Source organism: Podospora pseudoanserina, chromosome 5 (assembly GCF_035222485.1).
Source record: "Podospora pseudoanserina strain CBS 124.78 chromosome 5, whole genome shotgun sequence".
Lineage (NCBI taxonomy): Eukaryota > Fungi > Ascomycota > Sordariomycetes > Sordariales > Podosporaceae > Podospora > Podospora pseudoanserina.
This window is the reverse complement of record NC_085924.1, coordinates 391,765-411,376: the sequence shown is the minus strand read 5'-3', so window position 1 is coordinate 411,376 and position 19,612 is coordinate 391,765. Positions and strand designations below refer to the sequence as shown.

At 58.1% G+C, this 19,612-nt stretch overlaps 2 protein-coding genes across 2 annotated transcripts; one reads left to right on the top strand and one right to left on the bottom strand.

Moving 5' to 3' along the window:
* Positions 1-2,339: 2,339 nt before the first annotated feature.
* On the bottom strand, positions 2,340-16,105 carry QC764_000240 (putative Hybrid PKS-NRPS biosynthetic cluster; the record flags this gene model as incomplete). The annotated part of the gene is made up of 4 exons (XM_062939720.1): positions 2,340-8,846; positions 8,943-15,186; positions 15,282-15,587; positions 15,655-16,105. 4 exons carry the CDS (start codon positions 16,103-16,105, stop codon positions 2,717-2,719), a joined length of 13,131 nt encoding a protein of 4,376 aa, XP_062798498.1. The 3' UTR covers positions 2,340-2,716.
* On the top strand, positions 7,363-19,075 carry QC764_000220 (uncharacterized protein). The gene is made up of 5 exons (XM_062939718.1): positions 7,363-17,054; positions 17,134-17,296; positions 17,366-17,425; positions 17,493-17,746; positions 17,819-19,075. The coding sequence occupies exons 1-5, from the start codon at positions 16,917-16,919 to the stop codon at positions 18,842-18,844; spliced, it is 1,641 nt and encodes a 546-aa protein (XP_062798497.1). The 5' UTR covers positions 7,363-16,916; the 3' UTR covers positions 18,845-19,075.
* Positions 19,076-19,612: the final 537 nt, after the last annotated feature.

Genomic DNA, 19,612 nt, shown 5'->3' with positions numbered 1-19,612 from the left:
GGTCAACCACAGCGTCTGGCGAAGAGGCTGGCGAAGGCCCAGTCAAAGAACCTCAGGATAGTGGCCGGGGAATACAAAGCCACACCGATCAGAAACCTGGAGACAGAAACCTGGGTACCACCACTGGACCTGTACCTGAACAAGAGACTGGCAGACTTTGAAGCCCGGCTACAGAAGCCGTTCCTGCATTGTGGACACGATCCAGATACACCAAAGCACCCACCAGGAAAGCTTATTCAGGAAGCCCGCAACAGGATATACCGACGCTTCCAGAGACGGAGACCATGCCGAAGACCCATCCTCCCACAGGAACCCACATTTACCGAGAGAGCCACCATTACCATCAACCAATGGGTCAGCCACCACCAGAGCCAGAGAGCGAGCCAGGGAGAGGGAGCGAGCCGGAGAGAGAGTCACGGACAACGCCACACACAGAGCCAAGTATCCGCGGCAGAAGAGGCAGTCTATCTAGCATGGGAACACCGCTGGAGAAAGCAGGTCGAAGGCCGACCTGCTAGGATAGCAGACGAAGGACTGCCAGAGACACTTTTCACAGATAAGGCCCTAAAGAAACACAAGGATTTAACTAAAGCTTAGAGCTCTCTCTACTGGTTCAGGCTTGCACAGGAGTGATAGGCCTACAGGACTTCCTATTTAAGCAGCAGGTCCCAGGCCTGGCTATTCCCCACTGTACCTGTGGAGAGGGCCGCGAAACAGTGGAGCGCCTCGTCCTATGGTGTCCAATACTACCGAAGCCTAGATCCTGGCCAAGAAATAATATCCGCACGTACCGAGACCTTACCTCCGTACTCCGGGATTTGGGATCCCGGAACCGATGGCTATTGGGAGAGGTTCTGGATTGGCTGATGAGCTCAGGCCGCTTGGTAGAATACAGTCTGGCGTGGAAGCTGGAGCATAGAGCCGTAATGGATGGAGAGGAAGAGGTGGAAGAGGCGGCTGAAGTGGAGGACAACTAGTCCCCAAGGCCTTATACAGGGCCTTTTCTTTATTTCGCAACTATCTGATAACTTTCCTTAGATCAGTTCCTATTTGTCACCGATATAGGTTTTTTATCTGGCTTTAGGGCACAGTGTGACGAACCCCTTTACAGAACCTCTGAAAGGGATACTCGATTGAAGGTAACTTCTGACAATTAGTTCGGTGCAGCTAACAGTGCACAACAAGATGTCTTAATGTAAACACGAGATACCGTGAATATAAGCTGTAATTGCACATGGCGGAACTGTCTATTTACACTAGCCAGTTCCTCCGTATATATAGATCCCGGGACAGTGAGGTGCTCGCCCTGCTACGGCCCCGATCACTCCTAACACATTGCATCCTGCAACGTGCTCGTGGTGCTATGCCTCCGATCACCCTAGCATCTTGTATCCTCCAGACCGCTCGTGAGCCTTGGCGCCATAGCACTTTTGTCCAACCTTGATTGGCTGTTCTCTGACTTCCTTAATGATTGGGGACGTCCTGCGCCCCACATGTAGCGCGGCCTGCTGTTGGGTTAACTGTGACAACTAGCCAATTATTAACATAGAACGACAACTAATGGGAGTTGGATTACCAGTAGATACCTGTGATCTAGCGGAACTAATCCGGAGGGCAGAATAAGTGCTTAGTATGCTTAGGTACTAGGCAAAATGAGCAGAATGCTTGGTACGCTCAAGAGCTAAGCAGAGTAAGCAGAATGCTTAGTGTGTTTAGGTACTAAGCAGAGTGAGCACGGCAAGAAAGGTCTATATATACGGAGGAACTAAATAGCTCGTAGATAGGTCCGCAGTATGTATCACAGCTTGTATTTAAGGTATCTTGTGTTTATATCGAGACATCTTATTGTGCACTGTTTAGCTGCACCGAACCAGTTGTCTAGAAGCACCTTCAACAGAGTATCCCTTTCAGAGGTTCTGTAAAGGGGTTCGTCACAATCTATAATAGAGAAGAATATATAGGGTAGCTTTGCGGGTACTGGCTTTATACCGTACGATCTTAAAGGGGTGCTTTCTAAACTAAATATAAAGCTTCGTACGCTAATACCCCAAATTTTACGGCCCGGTACTCCATAACTTTAGGTATTCTAGATATTATAAAACCCCCGAGAAGCCAATTTATAGTTAACGCTTATTAAGACTTATATTACAAACTATCAAAATAGCTCCCTGACTTTAATGCTAACTACGGTAGACTAGCTTACTAAGGGTATAACGGCTATAATGCACTAGGTGGCTCTCTTTCGTGCAGAGGTCTCTTCGCGCCGTAAGGCCAGTAAGGCACTAAGTAAGTGCCGGAGAGCCAAAAAAAATACGTGTGAGGCTTGGAGGGTCACTTACTGTACAAGAGGCACAGGATCTACTGGATCAGAAGGCCGTGGGCGAGCACGTAATCCAGGAAAATCGATAAAGTGGTGGTAGTACAGGGGGGTCTCGTACGAAGACTCAGTGCTGTGGTGTATGCGGCAAGCCTGGCCATAATGCGCGCACTTGCCCGGAGGCTGCAGATGCCTCAGACTCAGCTGTTTCTGATGTTATTATAGCTGGTTGATAGTTTCGTTGTATTATAATGGAGGATGGTATTCGAAGGGTGGTCAAAAGTGGCCGGCCCACTTATATGACCGACTCGCTGATAAAGTACGTTAACCGAAAAAGAAGATTCGCATAACAACCCCATCAAAATCACCCCATCCTCCCTCTCCCTCGCCCATATAAAGCTACCTGGGACCTTTAACAAACCTAGGAAAAACCACCGCCCTCTTCTGCTGCTCAACCCCCCGAAACAACCCGGCAAGCAGCGGGTGCAAGCCGGCCGCCTCCGCCTTGTCCGTCCACTCCTTAAACGGCAGGACCTCGAACCGCCTTGCCCTTGTCTCCTCCCCATCAGCAAGATACCTCTCCGATTGCCCGGTGGCCTTCTCCTCCTCTGCCTCTAGGACCTCCCGCAACGTCGCCAGCTCCATGACGGTGCCCCCTGTGTGATGCACGTACGTGACTCCCCCGCTTTGAACACCCCTGGTCACCGCCCGAGTGTTGTCAGTGGTGTCAGCCTCCTTCACGTCATCAACATCATCAATATCGCCAACAGCCTGAGTGCTGCTGGCAGCCTCCACAACGACATTGACAATATCCTCAGCCACCTTCTCCAGCGATACAAAGTCCATCGAGCCCCGGATTCCAAACCCACCGCTGGTCCCGTCCCCAGGGACGGCCCTCAACAGGCGCGAGTAAAACAAAATCCTCGGGAGGATGGGCGCGTCAGGCCCCACGGCCGTTTCGTCCTGCGGCGTCGTGATGGCCGAGGGCCGGTGGATCCAGACGCGGAAGGATCCCGCTTTAGTACTAGCGATGCCGCCAGAAATATCGGCGAGGTTCTCAAGCATCCTCTCGCCCACCCACTTGGTGGCGGCGTAACCCCTAGCGACCGCATCCCCTTGGTCGGGTACCACCTGGGCAGACCGTACCGACTCCTCGTAGAGTATCAGCGTCTCGCTCTCCTCGGTCCCGTTCGACGACCCGAGCATGGGGATCTCGCCCGTCGAGATAAAGTGGAAGGGAACTGGACGACGCGATAATACCCCCGCCTCAAGGCACAGCCTCGCCAGCTCGGCGGTAGCGTCCACGTTGGCGGCCCGCAGCGTGGCGTAGGTCTTGGTGTGGGAGACCTCGGCGCCGACGTGGACGATGGTGTCTGCTTGCGCCGCGACAGATGCCCACTCGGCTGGCGTCAGGCCCAGCCGCTTTTGCCGGAGGTCGCCAGGCAGATAGATTAGGTGCGTTGTTGGGGCCGGCAGGGCGTTTGAGGCGACGCGGGATTTGATCTGTCGCAGGGCGACGCATATGATTTTGCCGATGGTGCCGGTTCGCTGCGAGGCTAGAAGGCGGTGGAGGACCTGGCGTCCGAGAATGCCTGAAGCGCCTGTGAGGATCACCGTTGGCGCGGTGTGGTTTGTCTCGGCCTCAGCTTCGTCAATGATACTGCTACTACGCGGGAGGGGGGTTTGGAATTGCCCCGCCAGCTGGCGAAGTTCATCAGAAGGAGTCGCCTCAGCCTCCCAGTCGATGTCGATTCGGGGTTGGGGTGAAGCAGCAACAATATTAGCTTGCTGATTCGCTTCCTGCGCGGTGAGAAAGGTGGCCATGGCGCCCAGCGTGCTGTGCTCAAACAATTGCATCAATGGGACCGAGAGTCCCAGCTGTCTTTTGATCTGCTGCCGTAGATCTAGGAGCAGCATTGACGTCCCGCCAACGTGGAAGAAGTCGGTATCTTGCGCCGTCACAAGGGGGGTCTCATATGTATTATGGTGATTGACATGTTCACCCGGATGAGGCTGGGAGTTCAAGACCTGCTCCCATATGGCCTGGACGCGCAGCTCCATGTCTGTTGGGGGCTGTTCTTGGTGTGTGGTATTGGAGGAGGCGGACGATCGGTCGAGAGACAGGACCGCTAGCGCGCGTCGGTCCGTCTTTCCAGAAGTGGTGCGTGGCACTTTGTCAATCGGAATCAGCATGCTGGGTCGGACGGTACGCGGGAGTGGCAGGTCTGAGAGGAGGCGAGCTAGGTATCCCTGTACTCGTGAAGTTGCCGCAGTTGGTCCTTCTTCAAGTGGCTGCACGTCATGACTGAGGAACTCGGCATCCAAGACGACGTAGCCAACGACAAACTTGGAATCTTGCTCTGCAGCGGATGAGCACGAGGTCGTCGTCGTCCGCGCAACAGCAACAGCCTCGACCACTGCGCCCTCAGAGGCCTGGACTATAGTCTGCTCGATGTCCCGCAGGTCAATGCGGACGCCGCGGATCTTGATCTGGGTGTCGTCGCCAATCCGGCCCTCGACGACAAGAGATCCGTCAGGCAGGAGGCGGCCTCTGTCTCTGGTGCGGAACATGGTCGTCCATCCCTTGCGTATGTATTCATCGGTGGCGAAGGGATTCCGAACAAAGGCTCGGGCGGTGAGGACCGGCTGTTCGCCCGATTCCAAATATCCGCGCGCCACGGCCACGCCGCCGATGCAGATCTCGCCGGGCAGGCCGAGTGGCAGGGGGCGCATCTCCTCGTCGAGGATGTAGACGGACTCGTTGGCACAGGCATGTCCGGCCGGGATCGTGGCCGGGGTCGTGGCCGAGGATGTAAGCATGGATGTGAGCTCGATGGAGGCGGAGCAGCAAGTTGTCTCGGCGGGGCCATAGCCGTTGAACAGCCTGAAAGGCCGCATGTTCTCGGGCGACGACTCGGCACCGACCCCAAAGTGCTCGCGAAAGGCACCGAGGAGTGAATGGTCGACGGCCTCGCCACCGCTAAGTGCGACGGACCAGTGAGAGCGCCGCAGAGCCGCGCAGTCGCCGTGCCGGAACCAGCTGCGGTACTCGGTCGGGGTCGCGCACGTGTACGTCACCTTGTGCTCGGCGATGAACTCGGTCACGGCCACGGCGTCTCCACGAAACCCGCGCGGCACAACTACAAGCGTCCCGCCCAAAGCCAGGGCCAGCATAATTTGCAGGACCGACATGTCGAAACCGGGTGCGCTCTGCTGCAGGACGGTGACGTTGGAATCCAGCCCGTAGGTCTTGGTCGAGGATTCGACCTCGTTGGTAAGGTTGGCGTGTGTCAGGACAATGACCTTGGGAGTTCCCGTGGTGCCACTCGTGTGGAGGGCGATGGCTGGGTCGCGGGCATCCGGCACGGTCTGTATCCGCCGCTGAAGGTTGTTGGGCTTAAATGCAGGCTCTAGGACTGTTGACACTTCGATCACGGTAGTGGGGTAGGTATCGAGGGCGAGGGCAAGGGCGGTACTACCAGATTGTGTCGTTTTGTCCACGAGAAGGGCAGCAGGATGGCATGTAGCCACAACCATGGCGAGCCGGGCAGCGGGCGTGCCTGGGTCCAGTGGCACGTAAACAGCTCCGATTTTGAGAATGCCCATAATTGAGCAGATCCAGTCTGGCGTTAACTCCTGGTAGACGGCGACGTACTGGCCCCTGGACACGCCGTTTTCCATCAACGCGGCAGCGATGGCGTTCGTCTTGTCATCGAGCTGTTTGTAGGTGAGATAATCACCACCCTCGCTGCCGGTCGTCGTAACTGCAAGCCGGACAGCCAACTTGTCTCCATTTGCGGCCACCACGTCGTCGAGCCGGTGTGCCAACGTGCCGGGCCATCGTGTTTCAAATGCGGGACCTCTGCCGAGCTCCAACGCCTTGGTGACATCCGCATCACGATAACTCCACTCGCTCCCGGTCCCAACCAAGCTCCTGCTCGGTTCATGCGCAAACTCCCTAATCAGGTCCTCGAAACAGGCAGCAAAGACACGAACATCCTCCTGCTCGTAGAGAGCAGCCTGTCCATACACCGACACTAGCACATCATTACCTCCGCCTCCATCTCCGGTGGCGCTGCTGGCGTCGCTGCTGTTGTTGTTATTATCAATAATATCCACGCTCAGGTCATAAGCTGTCCGCCCGAGCTCGAACCGCGGCGCCTCAAGCGTGCAGTCCGCAAACGGCTGCTGGCCGGGAAACCCGAGCCGGTAATCGAGGAAGGCCTGAAAAAGCGGAGCGTGCGACACGTCACGGGGCACGCGCAAGGCTTGCAGCACGGTGTCGAAGGGCGGCGCGGCGTGGCTCAACGCAGCAAAGGCCTTGTCGCGCGCCGATGCAAGTGCCGATGCGAACGTGGCAGGCCGGTCTTGGAACCGCAGCGCCAGGAGGTTCATGTAGGGGCCAACGCTGCCGAGCGTTTCTTCGTCGTGTCGGTTTGCATCGGCGATGCCGATGCAGATATCATCATCATCATCATCATCACCGCTGTTATTACTCGCTGGCTGATTCTGCTGGCCGCCATGGCTGCTGGCGCCGAGGCTGAGGAACCGCTGCAAGAGGATGCGGAACGCAGCGAGGTAGAAATGAAAGGCGGTGCCGCCCCTGTGCTGCCGGGCCGCAGCCCGTACCCGTTCCGCCAGGGCCGGATCAAGCCTGAATTCGACCAAATGCACGTCGTACCGCAGCAAAGGCTTCCGTGCCGAGACCCTGGCACGCGACAGCGGCAGCGGCTCGGGGATGGTGGCGAACTCGCGACGCCAAAAGGCAAGGTCACCATCCCATGCCCCGGTGATCTCGTCCTCTCGCTGCTTATCGATGAAGGCGCTGTACTGGTTGACGGCGGAACTCAGGGCCAAATTAGCCCGGCGGCTGTAGAAAGCCTCAAGGTCGCGGAGGATGATCTGGGTGCACATGCCGTCAAAGTTGACGTGGTGTGCGCCGATCATTAGGTAATTGTCGGTCGGGGAATCGGTCCGCGTCAGGAGGATGATGCGCATGAATTTGCCCCGAGCAAGGTCGTAGACGTGCTTTTTCAATTGATCAAATTCTTGCTCCACCTCCTCGTAGCTTCCTATCTCCCTGTGCTCCAGCTCTACTCTGCCCGTCTTGAGGATGCCCTGCTTGACGACATGGTCTTCCAGATAAAAGCAAGCGCGCATGCTCTCATGACGATTCGAGAGCTGCTGGACGGCCGCCTTGAGGTCCTGCACCCGCACCCGCCCCGTCATGCGAGTGAAGCCCGTATGGTTGAGGGTGGTCTTGTCCTCGAGCAGCGAGTGGACCACCCAGAACATGGACTGGGTGTGCGAGAGGCTTATGGATCTTTCAAGTGTCAACGGTTTGGTCATGACAGCAGGTATTTCGGGCTGCTTGCCTTTTGGGAGCGAGACGAGGTCCTGGTCAGCCTCCCCGACCGTCTCGTGCGACATCCGGGAGGTGGCCTCGGTGGCTGGACTTGCTGGAGAGTTGGGGACTGATGACGAGGACGATGATGACGACGGGACCGAAGATCCGGCGGATGTAGGCCTTGGAGACAAAGCCGAATCCGAATTAAGGCTCGGGACAAGCTCAGGGGAAATCTTGGCCACGGCCTCGTCGACGAGCTCGCCAATCGACACCCCGTTGAGAATCTTGAGAACGGGGATGCTGACGGAGAGCTGCTTGAGGAACCAAGAGCGGATGTCGACGGCGATGAGCGAGTCCATGCCAATCTCGTTGCTGCGCATCCTCATGAGCGCGTCGTCGTCGGCGCCCTCGATCTGCAGCATCGGCCGGACCTTGGCAAGGAACGAGTCTCTGATGGCCTCGTGGACCTGCGTCGTGTTCTGCGCCTGGAGCAGTCTCTCCTGCACCGAGGCGGCATTCTTGCCGTTTGCGGAGCCGTGGTGCGCGCTGTCCTCGTCCTCATCACGAAGCACGAAGCCCGCGAATTTCGGGTTGCCGAACCACCTGGGAAGGGAGGGCTCACCGGGCGAGACAAAGCGCATCCCGAGCCCGATGGCCGGCTCCTCACCCGGCCCCAGCGGCAGGTGGCCGTACCCGGAGTTAATGGCCTCGGCGAGGAGCTGGTACACGTCTATCTCGGAGACGCGACGCAGGCCGACGAGGAGCAGGCTGTTTTCGCCGTTGTCTGCCGACTCGCTTGAAAAGACGCCAAAGGCACCGGCGCCCGAGACGGCGCCGATGTCCACAATGCTGGCCGCCAGGCCCCGCTTCCGACGCTGAGCAGCGAGGGCGGGGAAGGCGGCGTTGGCGGTGACATAGTTGGCTTGCCCGAGGTTGCCTAGGACCTGCATCATGGAGGAGAAGTAGATGAAAAAGTCAAGAGGACGGTCGCCTAGTAGGCGGTCAAGGTGGCGACTGCCGTCTACCTTGGGGCCGAGAACGATCTGCATGTCTTCGAATGTCATGTCGCGGACAAGTCGGTCACGGAGGACCATGGCTCCCATCATGACTCCAGCGAGGGGAGGGAGAGTGTCGCAGATGGTCTTGTACAAGGTCTCGACAGAGTTGCCGTCGGTGATATCACTGGCACATGATGATCAATTAGTAAGAAGGTCGTTCCAGGCAGATAGGTGCCGAGAGAAAGGACAAGAATAAGGATGAAAAAAAGTGAAAACTGACTTAGCAAAGATCTTTACAACAGCGCCCTTCTTCCGGCAGCTCTCCTCCCAGCCAGCCTCCACATCGGGGCTCCTGCTACTAATGACGACGTACTTGGCCCCCTTGGCAATCATCCAATCACAAATGGAAAGTCCAAGGCCGCGCGAAAGTCCCACCAGCCAGTAGGTCCTGTCCGACTTGAAGATAGGCTTGGTATCTAACCGGCTGATACGGGCTTGCACAATGGGGGTAGCTTGCCAATCGAGCACTGCAAGAGGGTCCGGGAGCACCGAGGTGGCAGCAGTCAAGTCGCTAGCGCTGACAGTATGGACCGGGAAATCGACATCGACGTCGATAGGCGGCGGCGTCTTGAGATCCTCTTGCGCATGCTTCAGGGCCCGCTGGAGGGTGTCCCCCAACATTCCATGGGCACTTTCTGTCGCGGAACGGTAAGGAGAAGGTGACATTCCAGACAGGTCCCTGCCCGGTTGGCCCTGGAAGGCGGCGGTGGTAAGACGGTCCACGCGACAATTGACAGGCAGCACGGCCACAATTCTCTCTGTCTCCGCCGGGTGGGAGTCTTGGGCCGATGCGATGACGAAGCGAGCCAGATCCTTGGGCAGCCGAGATCGTATCTCCCTTGCTGGTAAGAAAGCTGGGATTGAGATGGTTGTGGCAGCAGCATGATCTCCCCCGGTCGTCTCGGCACCCCGACTGGTCGTAAAGATGGCATTGAGACCCCGCTCCGCCGCCCGCCGTCCCAACACGCGAGCGAGACCGCTCGAAGCGTTGTGGAATGTGATGCTTTGGCCCGGCACGAGACCCTGGAGTGCAGACTCGGCGAGGAGGTGGGCGGCAACCTGGACCAGGAGCTTTGCGTCCTCAGTCTCACGGATTCCCGGAGACGACGGCGAGGTAGTAACACGCCCCTTGGAGTTGGCGATAGGAGCGGTGGCAGACCTTGGGACCCTGACTCTGGACGTCAGAGACTCGGCCAAGGCCAAGAAGCGGGAGTCACCGGCCTCTTCTTCCTCCTCCAGACCCAAAGTCAAGAAGAGCAGACCAAGAGGAGTATCGACCGGGGAGATGATTGCGGTCGTCGCACGCAGCTCCGTAGTGTTGCTGCCCAACTCGGAAGCCAGTTTATCTGCGTCCCGAAGCAGGGAGGTGTCGACAACCCGGTAACCCGTCTTGTCCTTGTCCTTCTCCGTCTCCACCGTGACGACAGCGTCAGCCTCGCGCACGTCCAGCTCACGCGTAATGGTCCGCCTAGCCGAGTTAAACCGATCATTGGCGTCAATGTCGGGCAGGAAGCGCGGCACCAGCTGGTGGCCACGCGCGTCCACGGCGATCTCGGGCTCGACAGACCACAGCGGCGGTTCCTGAGCCTGCGTCGTCTGTACCTGAGTCTGGATTCGGGCGAGATGCCGGAACCGCAGCAGCGCCTCGGCGAGGAGAGCGGCGTCCGCTCGACCGTTAGCCCCACCACCAAGGTGGAGTTCGGGGTCCAGATCGACGCACTGCACCCGGAGGCCGGGGACCTCGTGGACGACGGCGCGGAGGAATCCCGCGCTCATGCCGGACGCGGCGCTGTCACCCGACAGCTTGCCGCGCGTGACCCACAGGAGGGTATGCTCGACGGCCACGAGCCTCTTGAGGGCGTCGAAGCTGGCCGCCGTCAGATCCTCGAATACGGGGGAATCAAGTTCCGAGAGGCTTAGCACGCAAGCGTCTGGCGACAGGTTGGAGTGCCAGTCCGCAGGCAGGTCAAGCAGACGCTTGAAGGTGATGACGCTGCCCGAGACGTGAGGAGCAAGGGCGCGCTTGATTTCCGACACGACGCGACCCGTGCGGAGTGTAGCCCCGCCTATGATGACTAGGTCTTGCAGACTTGCACCGTCACCACCAACACCACCGGGGAAAGGAGACGACAGCGGCTCACGCAGAAACGAGACCGTATCATCAACGGCCTGTGAGACAAAGACGGCGTTGGAGTGCGTCTCCTGGACCGCCTCCAAAGGCGTGATCGTGTCCACCCCCGAGAAACCGCTCTCCCTCAACAACTCGTCCCAATGCTCGGGCCCCACGAGCGGAGAGAGAGTACGGCCTTCGTCCATTCCTGTCCACCAGCCTGGCATGGTGCCGAAGATGAAGCCATCGCGGGCAAATGTGCTGTTGGTAGATTCGTTGACGATAAGGAAGCCGCCGGGGCGTAGGAGCCGACGGAGGTTGCGCAGAGTTTGCCCCAGTCTTGGAGTTGCGTGAAGGACGGACGCTGCTACTATTAGGTCGTACGAGCCTGGGGTGTAGCCCTGTGAGATGGGGTCCCGCGCCGCGTCCAGTGTCTTGAAAATCATGCGCTTCGTGTAGGGCGCAAAGATCGAGGTGGCCTCTTCGAAGAAGTAGGCTGAGATATCGGTGTAGGTATACGACGAGAATCCCTGGGCTCCGATGTGGGCTAGGATGGGCTTGGTCGCGGCTCCAGTCCCGGCGCCGACCTCGAGGATGTTCATGTTCGGGTAACGGTGCACGAGCTGCTTCACCGCTCGGCCCAACCATTGGGCACACTGATTCGAGCCAACGGCGTCGGCGTAGTACTCTGCCAGAAGCTCGATGGGCAAGGGAACAGTTTGCTCCGGAACGACAGGCGCCGTGTTATCGAAGATGGGAGACATGATCTCGCCGACCTTGTGGATGATGCGGATGTCAATGCAGTCCTTGAAGGGCTCCGTAGCAGCGAGAACATCTTCTAGGGTGTCACTGGCCCACTCCTTGCGAGCATGCTTGTGGCGGCCCTGGTTCTGAAGCCCGTTCATATGACGCGCAAAGGCGAGGTAGTGGCTGTAGGTTGGGTGGCTTCTCACGGGGTGGTCGGGAGCCAGATCCCGCTCAAACTCGCGCAGGTAGAAGAGGGCGGCACGCTCGGCGCCCACAACGAGGTTCCGCTCGAACGGCGTGGTCTCAGCATCCAAGGCCAACATGTCGTCGCCGTCCGGACTGCCGTTCGCCCAACGCATCCTACCAAATATCCTGTCATCGTCGGCAGCCGTCGCACCAGCAAAAGGGACGGTGCGTACGCCTTCGACCTGAATGGCGGCGTGTTCTGCAGCCCAGTTACCTCTTGGTGCAGCAAAGATGTCCACGTCGCCCGCCATGCCTGCCTTATCACCATCGGCACTAGCCTCCGACATGGCGGCCACGTGAACGGACTCGGCCTCTCCCCAGCCAGACCCGCAGAGGGCTGGGTTCACCCGAATCCGCTCCATAACGGTGGGGACGTGCAGTGACCAAAGCTGACCATCGCCCGGATGGCAGAAGGCAAGAAGTACGGCCTGGATGGCGCCGTCCAGCGTGCCAGGGTGAACGAGAAGCGTGTTCTCGTATGACGATTCTGATCCTGATTCGTCCAATGGCCGCCGCGGCGGGATGGAGACTTGGGCAACAGCCTTTCCCAGCTTCCTGCGAAGGCTAGACAAGGCGCGGAACGGCCCAGTGTATCCATATCCGCGGTCAGCCAGGGTCCCATAGAAGCGGTCGTCGGCCACGTCGACCAAGTTGGGCGGGTCAGCCTGGCGCGCAGGCAGCAAGCTCTCGTCGGGCTCGCCAAGCAGAACCTCAACGTCGGCGCTCGCGGACAAGGCAAAGGCGTCGGGGTCCCGCCCAGAACCAGAAGCCGAGTAAGTAAAGTGTGCCCGCAAGCTCTGGCGCTCGTCGTCCTTGAGGATGTTCTCCAGCGTCACCAGGATCTCGACGCCGCTGTCATCCTCGCCGAAGGATATGGCCTGCAAGATGCGGAAGTTGGAGATATCGATCAAGCGAATCGTGTTACTACTATCACCACCGGCATCGGCAATCTGCGGGAGCTGGCGCACAGCCTCGATCAGTGTCGATACATATCCGGCAGCCGGGAAGACCGTGCGGCCCTGCAGCTGATGGCCCGACAGCCATGGGATCTCGCGCTCCCGGAGTATGTTGCGCCAGCGTTGTTGCGTGGTCGAGATCTCGGGCTCGACGGCTCCGAGGATGGGATTGACACGCACCTTGCGAGTGCGAAGGCGGCGGGAGCGTCGCGACTCCCTCCAGTAGGCCCGTTCGTGGTTCCACTGGTACGAGGGCAGCCCTTTCAAAACTCGGTACCCGTCGCCCTTGGCGGCGCCGGCGGCGATTTCGAACGATTCAAGGTTGACCAGTGACTGGGACGTGCTCTCCTGGCTCCAGAGGAAGCCAAGAGCAGCAGAGAGGGCGACATCGGCCGCGGTGCCGCGGGCGAGCACGCCATGATAAGGGATGTCACGGTTCAGCGCCTCTTGTATGGTCTGGGTTGCTGGGCCCTTGAGCGCCGGGTGCGGGCCGATCTCAATCGCGAGGTCAAACGTTCCAGTCGCCGCCAGTGCCTTGTTCAACCCCTGGTAGAAAAGCACCGGCTGCACCATATTGTCAGACCAATAGCTGCCATCTTGCAGTTTTCCCAGCGCTTCAGGGGAAGACATATCCAGGTCTGGGTACACAGTGGAGTACCAGACAGGGCGGCCTTTGGAGTTGCCAGGGGCAGGAGCCCGCACCTTGATACCACTGCCGCCAAGGGCCTGAATGTACGGCGCCGAGCAAGGCAGCATGTGGCTCGAATGGTACGCCTTGTCGACCTTGAGCTTGCGGTTGAACTTCCCCTCGTCCTCGAAAATGATGGCCAACTCGTCGATGGCGTCTTGGTCGCCTGAGAGCGTGACGCTGGCCGACGAGTTGCAAGCCGCCACCGTGGCTGCGCCTTCGAACTCGGCAACAATCTCGGCCGCGTCCTCCATCGAGGTGCCCACGGCCATCATGGCTCCCTTGACATGGGCGCCGCTGGGGCTGGCAGCGCTGGACGCGGTCAAGCCCCGGAAGTAGGCCACCAATAGCGCGTCGCGGGCTGACAGGAGACCGGCGGCATAGGCGGCGCCAATCTCGCCGCTCGAGTGCCCAACGGCTCCCGTGAACTCGACGCCTGCAACGCGTAGGAGGTCCACCTGTACGATCTGCAGCGCCGTGCAGAGAGGCTGAGACAAGGTGGCCTCGTTTAGACGGCTTGTGGCCGGCGGGGCCCGCAGTTCCTGCTCCAGAGACCACCGAGGCCGCTGCGACTCGGGAAGGGCGGCCAGATGCCCTTCGAGCTGGTTGATGGTTTGCCGCGCCATGGGAGAGCGATTGAGTAGCTCAGCTCCCATGCGGGCGTACTGTGCGCCTTGACCAGTAAAAACGGCGAGTACTCGGGGCTTACTGTTCTGCGGCAGCAATGACCTCCGTCCCAGCGCCGTCTTGTTGGACTTGGCTTCTTCTAACCTTGCGTCAATGCTGGATCGGAGTTGCTCGATTGAGCCAGCCGGGAAAGCCACCTTGAAAGGCAGATTAGAACGGCGCTGGCGCAGAGTCCATGCCAGGTCGCGAGGGTTGAGCGCGGTGGCGCTTGGCCCAGCCAGATATGCAGAATAGGCCTCGAGATTGGCAACGAGGGATTGCTCCGACGCAGCCGAGAAGACGTAGGGCCCCATTGGAAGTTCCTCGGGCTGGTGTTCGTCCTCGAAACCACCCTCACTCTTGGTATCAATCAGCAGCCCACCATGACCATACACTCCAAAGGGAAGTGCCGCGGGTCGTTGTGGAGAGAGTAGAGTCTCTCGACTTATCAAATTCGACCTGTGAAGCTCGGGAATGTAGTTCTCGATGACTGCATGCGCGTTGGCACCTCCAAATCCAAAGCTGTTGATGCTGGCACGGCGCGCTTGCCCTGCAGGTAGAACCGGCCACTCGCCCAGGGAGGTAGGGATCTGGAGGCTGTGGTAAAAGGGCTCAATTTTGGGGTTGAGCTGGTTGAAGTGCATGTTTGGCGGAATCAAACCATGCTGAAGCGCCAGCGACACTTTGATCAAGGCCGCCACTCCGGCGGTTCCCTCGGTGTGGCCCAGGACCGTCTTGATTGAGCCGACATAGATCGGCTGCTGTGACTGTGCCTGTGGGGTACCATCTGGGAAGAAGGCAGTACTGAGCGCTTCGGCCTCGATCGGGTCACCAGCTGGCGTCCCGGTTCCGTGCGCCTCGACGTACTGGGGTCTGCCATCGCCAAGGTAGTCGAGGCCGGCTTTGGTATATGTTTGCCGGATGAGTGCGGCTTGCGCCTTGGCACTGGGCATGGTGATGCCGCTTGTGGCGCCATCCTGGTTGACGCAGACCTCGCGAATGATGCAGTCAATATCGTCGCCATCTTCAAGTGCGGCACTCAGTGTTTTGACTGTGTCGAAACCGTTGTGTTGATTAGCGGTCAATTTTTTTATTTTTTTATTTTTGGTGAAACCAGAGACAAGCTCCCGCTTCAGGGAAACGTACCAACCACTGCAGCCACACCGTCTCCTCGCGCATATCCATTCGCCGCAACATCCCACATCCGCGATCTCGAGTCCGGTGACAGCATATTGAGCTTGCTTTCGCTGACAAAGTACTCGGGTCCAAGAAGAAGGTTGGTCCCGCACGCGACGGCTGCGCGCGACTCGCCCGACCGCAACGCCTGGGCCGCGAGGTACACGGCGTACAAGCTGGACGAGCAAGCCGTGTCGAGCGTCATCGACGGCCCGTGCCAGTCAAAGAAGTAGGAGACGCGGTTGGCCATAATGCTGCGGCCTGTGCCGGTGGCATCTAAATTGTCATGCCAGAGTCAGCATTTCCTTGGTCTGGACACTGGATAATCATTTTTTCCACTTACGGTACGTGGGCAGCTCATCGAGGTCGCGGTATGCTAGGAACTCAAAGTCGCTGCACATCTGGCCCGCGTACACGCCCGTGTCGCTGCCGCGGAGGCTCTGGATTGACTGCCCCGCCGACTCGAGCGCCTCGTACACCGTCTCTAGTAACAGGCGCTGCTGTGGGTCGATAGCGCCGGCCTCGACAGGCTTGATGCCAAAGAACTGGGCGTCAAAGGTCCGCACATCCTCCTCGATGAGATACGAGGCCTTGACGTTGGAGCGGCCGTGGTACGAGCCGTCAGGGTGGTAGAAGCCCTCAGCGCTGAAGCGGCTGTCTGGGATATCTCTCAGCACGTCACGGGGCTCTTTGAGGAGGTCCCATAGCTTAGAGGGGCTGCTGGAACCGCCCGCGAAGCGACAAGCGGAGCCGATCACCGCGATGGGCTCGTTGGTCGACTTGGCCGAAGACATTTTGGTTCTTGGTTTCTGGGACTGATCAACAGACAGGACGCGACACAAAAAGGCTGTGCCGTCTAGGCGAGTACCGCAAGTTCAAGTCAAGGGCTTGTTGTGGCGGTGCGGTATTTCGCTCTTTGGGTACATGTAACATGCTCAGCTAAAATCTCAGATGTCACTGTCGAAAGTACTCTGAGGCTCTCTCCCGACAGTCGGGGAGCATTCTACACGACCTATATCTCACCTTGCTGCCATTGAGGTTCTTCACGGAAGCTCGTTTTTCCGCCATGTTAGCCGGTGCAGTGGCGGCCCCCGGTAAACCACCACTTGCCACCGCTGCACGCTCCTTGTTCTGAACTATCCGCATGTAACTCTGCCCTCGATGATCCGGGTCCGAGGAAGAGGTGGGTGGAGTCCCGGAGCCAGCGTGTAGTTGACTTGGTATAGTATTCCGAAGACCGAATTCGGAGCAAAGAATAAGCCGCCGCCGACGTCCCGATCTCCTCACTGGAGCTGTTACATTTGTGTCGGAGGGTTTATGCACACTTGAAGGATCGTCCCGGCCCTCTTTGTGTTTGGGACTGCCTTGTTACTCGCCACTCGCCTCAAGCTGCGCAAAGACTGGTCGCTCCGACCCTGCAGCTATCATGAACCAACGGTAAACGGCTCCGTGGGTCGCAGTGTCGCTTTCTTGCGGTTCTGTCTAAAGGATAGCTGCGTGGCAGGCCGTCATCAAGCATAAGGTGGTTCAATCGGCGTCCTCATCTGACGCCCAGACAGTTCAAATTTCCAACGACAAAAAGAGGACTGCCACGAACTCTCAACAATGTCTGAAACTTGGCGGGTCAATCTGCCGTTTGTCGGTTCGCCATCGTCAATGACAACCATGAATTCTGTCGCCGACTTTAAGGAAGCCCTGGGGCAGGTTTCCCTGACTAGTTGGCTCAAGTTTTCCGCGGGGCTTGTATGTTTTTTGTACATTCCTTCAAGTTGGGTCCAAATAACCCCAAGGAGAACTAACAGCCGCTCTTGCATCGACCTAGTACCTTGTCTACCATATCGTGCGCGCCATCTACCTCCTCAACTTCCACCCCTATGCCAAGTACCCAGGCCCTAAATGGGCGGCACTCAGCAACACTTGGTACATGTATCAGTGGTTCAAGGGACGTTACCCATGGTCCATTGAAGCTGCCTTGAAGAAATACGGTCAGCAGTTGCCCACAATCCTCTTCGCTCCTTCATTACCTTGTCGTTAACACGCAGATAATCCCACAGGCGACGTCGTACGCATCGCGCCAAACGAGATTGTCTTCTTCACCGTCCAGGCCCAGAATGGTCAGTCATTCCTCAGTCTCCCATCCTTGGGCCCACCAGTCCTAACGAGTACTTATCTTTCACCTAGATATCCTTCTAAGCGGCACCAAGGGAAAGCCCGCGTTTAGAAAATCCAGCTTTTACTTTAAAATAGGGCCACACACCGGACTCGCTGCCGAGTCGGATCCCGAGAAGCACCGCACCATTCGCAAGTGGATGGCTCCGGCTTTCAGTCCACGCGCCCTCAAAGAGCAGGATCCCGTGCTGCACGGGGTGGTCGATAAAGCCATCAACAAGATGGCGCAGAAGGGCGACACGCCCGAGGGCATGGACTTGACCATCGTGAGTTGTTTTCATCTCTTCAACAATCAATTTTTACTCTCTCTCCACGCAGCGCAACTGAATGGTGTTTAGTGGAGCGACTGGATCGCCTGCGACCTGGCCGGGAGCCTGGGCTACGGCTACGACTTTGGGAACATCGAGAACGAGAAAGACGCGGACCTGCTTAGATGGTTCAACGCCGTCACCGTCTGGGTCACAATGGACCAGGCCTTCAAGCGCCTGGGGCCCTTCGTCCACCCACTCGTCTATCTCATTCTGCCGCGCAGCTTGGTCAAGCTCCTTCGCAAGCACAAGAAAATCGTGGCCAACCGCGTGGAGAATGCCAAGGATTTCAAGCAGCGCGACTATTTTACCTCGTTCATCCAGGAGGGCAAGTCCATGCCCAACACCAACATGGACTGGATTCTGGCGCAGGCCAATCACATCTTCATCGGCGGGCTGGACCCAGACACGAACCTGTTCTGGTCTGCCATCCTGTTCCTCGCACAGCACCCCGACAAGTTCAGAAAGTTCGCGGCCGAGATCAGGGGCAAATTCAAGAGATACGAAGACATCGAGGACGAAGAGCTCACCCACCTGCCGTGGCTGAGCGGCGTCATCGACGAGTCGCTGCGCCTGCACACCAACGGGTCCTTTGGGCAGCCGCGCGTCAGCCCCGGCGCCACCGTGGACGGGCACTACATCCCCAAGGGGTGCGGCGTGCAGACGTCCATCTTCGCCGCCTTCCACAGCGAACGCTACTGGCACAAGCCGCACGACTTCTGCCCGGAGCGCTGGCTGCCCGCCACACACTCGGACTACGACCCGGCCTTCGCCAAGGACGTGCGCGAGTGCTTCCGGCCCTTCAGTGCGGGCACCCGCAGCTGCATCGGCCAGAACATGGGCTACCGCCAGGCCCGCATTCTGTTCGCCAAGATGGCCTGGAAGCTCGACTGGGAGGTCGTGAACCCCCACGAGTTCCACTGGGAGCGAGACCTCCGCCTGTACGCTACCTGGGTCCGCCCGCATCCCAGGATCCGGTACAAGCTGTCGGACGTGGCTAAGGCGGCTGCTGCCGAGGGTGGGAGGGAGAATGAGGAGAAGCTTGTCGAGGTGTGAGCCTGTGACCGAGATCCGGGGCTGGCAACGTTGTGGATGCATTCCGAGATTTCCGATATTAGATTAAGCGGCTATCGGAGGATTCGGATAGTTTTTCCAAAGGTAGAATATCCTACCATAGCTGGAATGAAGCATTGATCTCACACGTGTCCGCTTGTCCGAGTAATATGTAATGACTAAGGTAGCCTAGGTATGGAAGACTGGACATTAAAGTACCTTTACCGCTGTGAACAACTATTGTCTTGAGACTTGCACACGGCTTCGGTAAATGCATGTTGCATGTGAAATGGTTTGTTTGCAAAAGATACAATTTATTCGGAGAGGTGTGAATCGGAGACAGCGTAGTAATGTGAACGAGTCGTTGACACGGGGCCACCGTCTGATGACCGGGTGCTAAGCGATGTAGAGAAAAAGAACAGTGCAGTTGATTGAAGGCAGCTTATGGAAGATTAGCGCATTGTCTCGCATTCTCGGGCGCCGTTCTCAGCTAGTGGGCCTCATAGCGCAAGGTACCTTGTACCCCAGTATAGCATTCGTTAAAAGCTTGGAGGTTCAGCCAATGGGTATGGCGGGATTGAGCGCCGATCGCTTCTCTTCTCAGTGTTTCATGCAGCGTTACAATGCAAGTCATCCGGTGAGGCTTTGTCAGGTTCGGATCTCACATACCTATCACGCATAACTTAATAGTGTAATTGATCAGCTCTGTGGGATCCTCATTGTGTGTGTCCAATGCCGTTCTGGATGCATTGGCGACTGGGTTGAAAAATG

Excerpts from the sequence above, each read along its gene's own strand:
- QC764_000220 (XM_062939718.1), top strand. The coding sequence starts at position 16,917 with ATGTCTGAAACTTGGCGGGTCAATCTGCCGTTTGTCGGTTCGCCATCG. Across the intron at positions 17,297-17,365 it reads AGCTGCCTTGAAGAAATACG|GCGACGTCGTACGCATCGCG; the intron begins GTCAGCAGTTGC and ends ATAATCCCACAG. Across the intron at positions 17,426-17,492 it reads CACCGTCCAGGCCCAGAATG|ATATCCTTCTAAGCGGCACC; the intron begins GTCAGTCATTCC and ends TCTTTCACCTAG.